The 368-nt window shown below is 67.7% G+C and overlaps 1 protein-coding gene across 1 annotated transcript in view; it reads right to left on the reverse strand.

The window, feature by feature from the left end:
• Positions 1-368, reverse strand: part of OBSCN (obscurin, cytoskeletal calmodulin and titin-interacting RhoGEF) — a 225824-nt gene that overhangs the window by 23363 nt on the left and 202093 nt on the right. Inside the window, exon 79 of the mRNA XM_010847289.1 lies at positions 181-364. Coding sequence (XP_010845591.1) covers positions 181-364 — 184 coding nt within the window. The remainder of the gene's footprint in view (positions 1-180; positions 365-368) is intronic.

A 368-nucleotide genomic window follows, 5' to 3' on the forward strand; every position in this document is an offset into this window, starting at 1 on the left:
GTGCCCTTGATTCACCAGCCCTCGGAGGAGCTGAGAGGCCTGGGAAGAAACCACTCGGGGTGGTGGGGGCTTCTAGGAGGGTCTAGCTGAGCGGAGCCCAAGGGATAGCGGGTAGGGACTGGCCCAGGAGCTCGGAGGCGACACGCTGCCCACTCTGCCCCGGTTCCCATGCCCACTCACGGCCAGAGACGTGCAAGCCTGCGGAGCAGAGGGCCTGGCCGGCGGCGTTGGAGGCGATGCAGGTGTAGGTGCCCTGGTGCTGTCGGCCCACGTCCAGCAGGACCAGGCTGTGCTGCTGGGCAGAGCTGGCCACCGTGTAGCCTGGCGTGTGGCGGCTGATCCACAGCACACCCTGCTCCGCTTCCTCT

The sequence above is a fragment of the Bison bison genome, unplaced genomic scaffold, assembly GCF_000754665.1.
Source record: "Bison bison bison isolate TAMUID 2011002044 unplaced genomic scaffold, Bison_UMD1.0 scf7180017864248, whole genome shotgun sequence".
NCBI classification, from domain to species: Eukaryota; Metazoa; Chordata; class Mammalia; order Artiodactyla; family Bovidae; genus Bison; species Bison bison.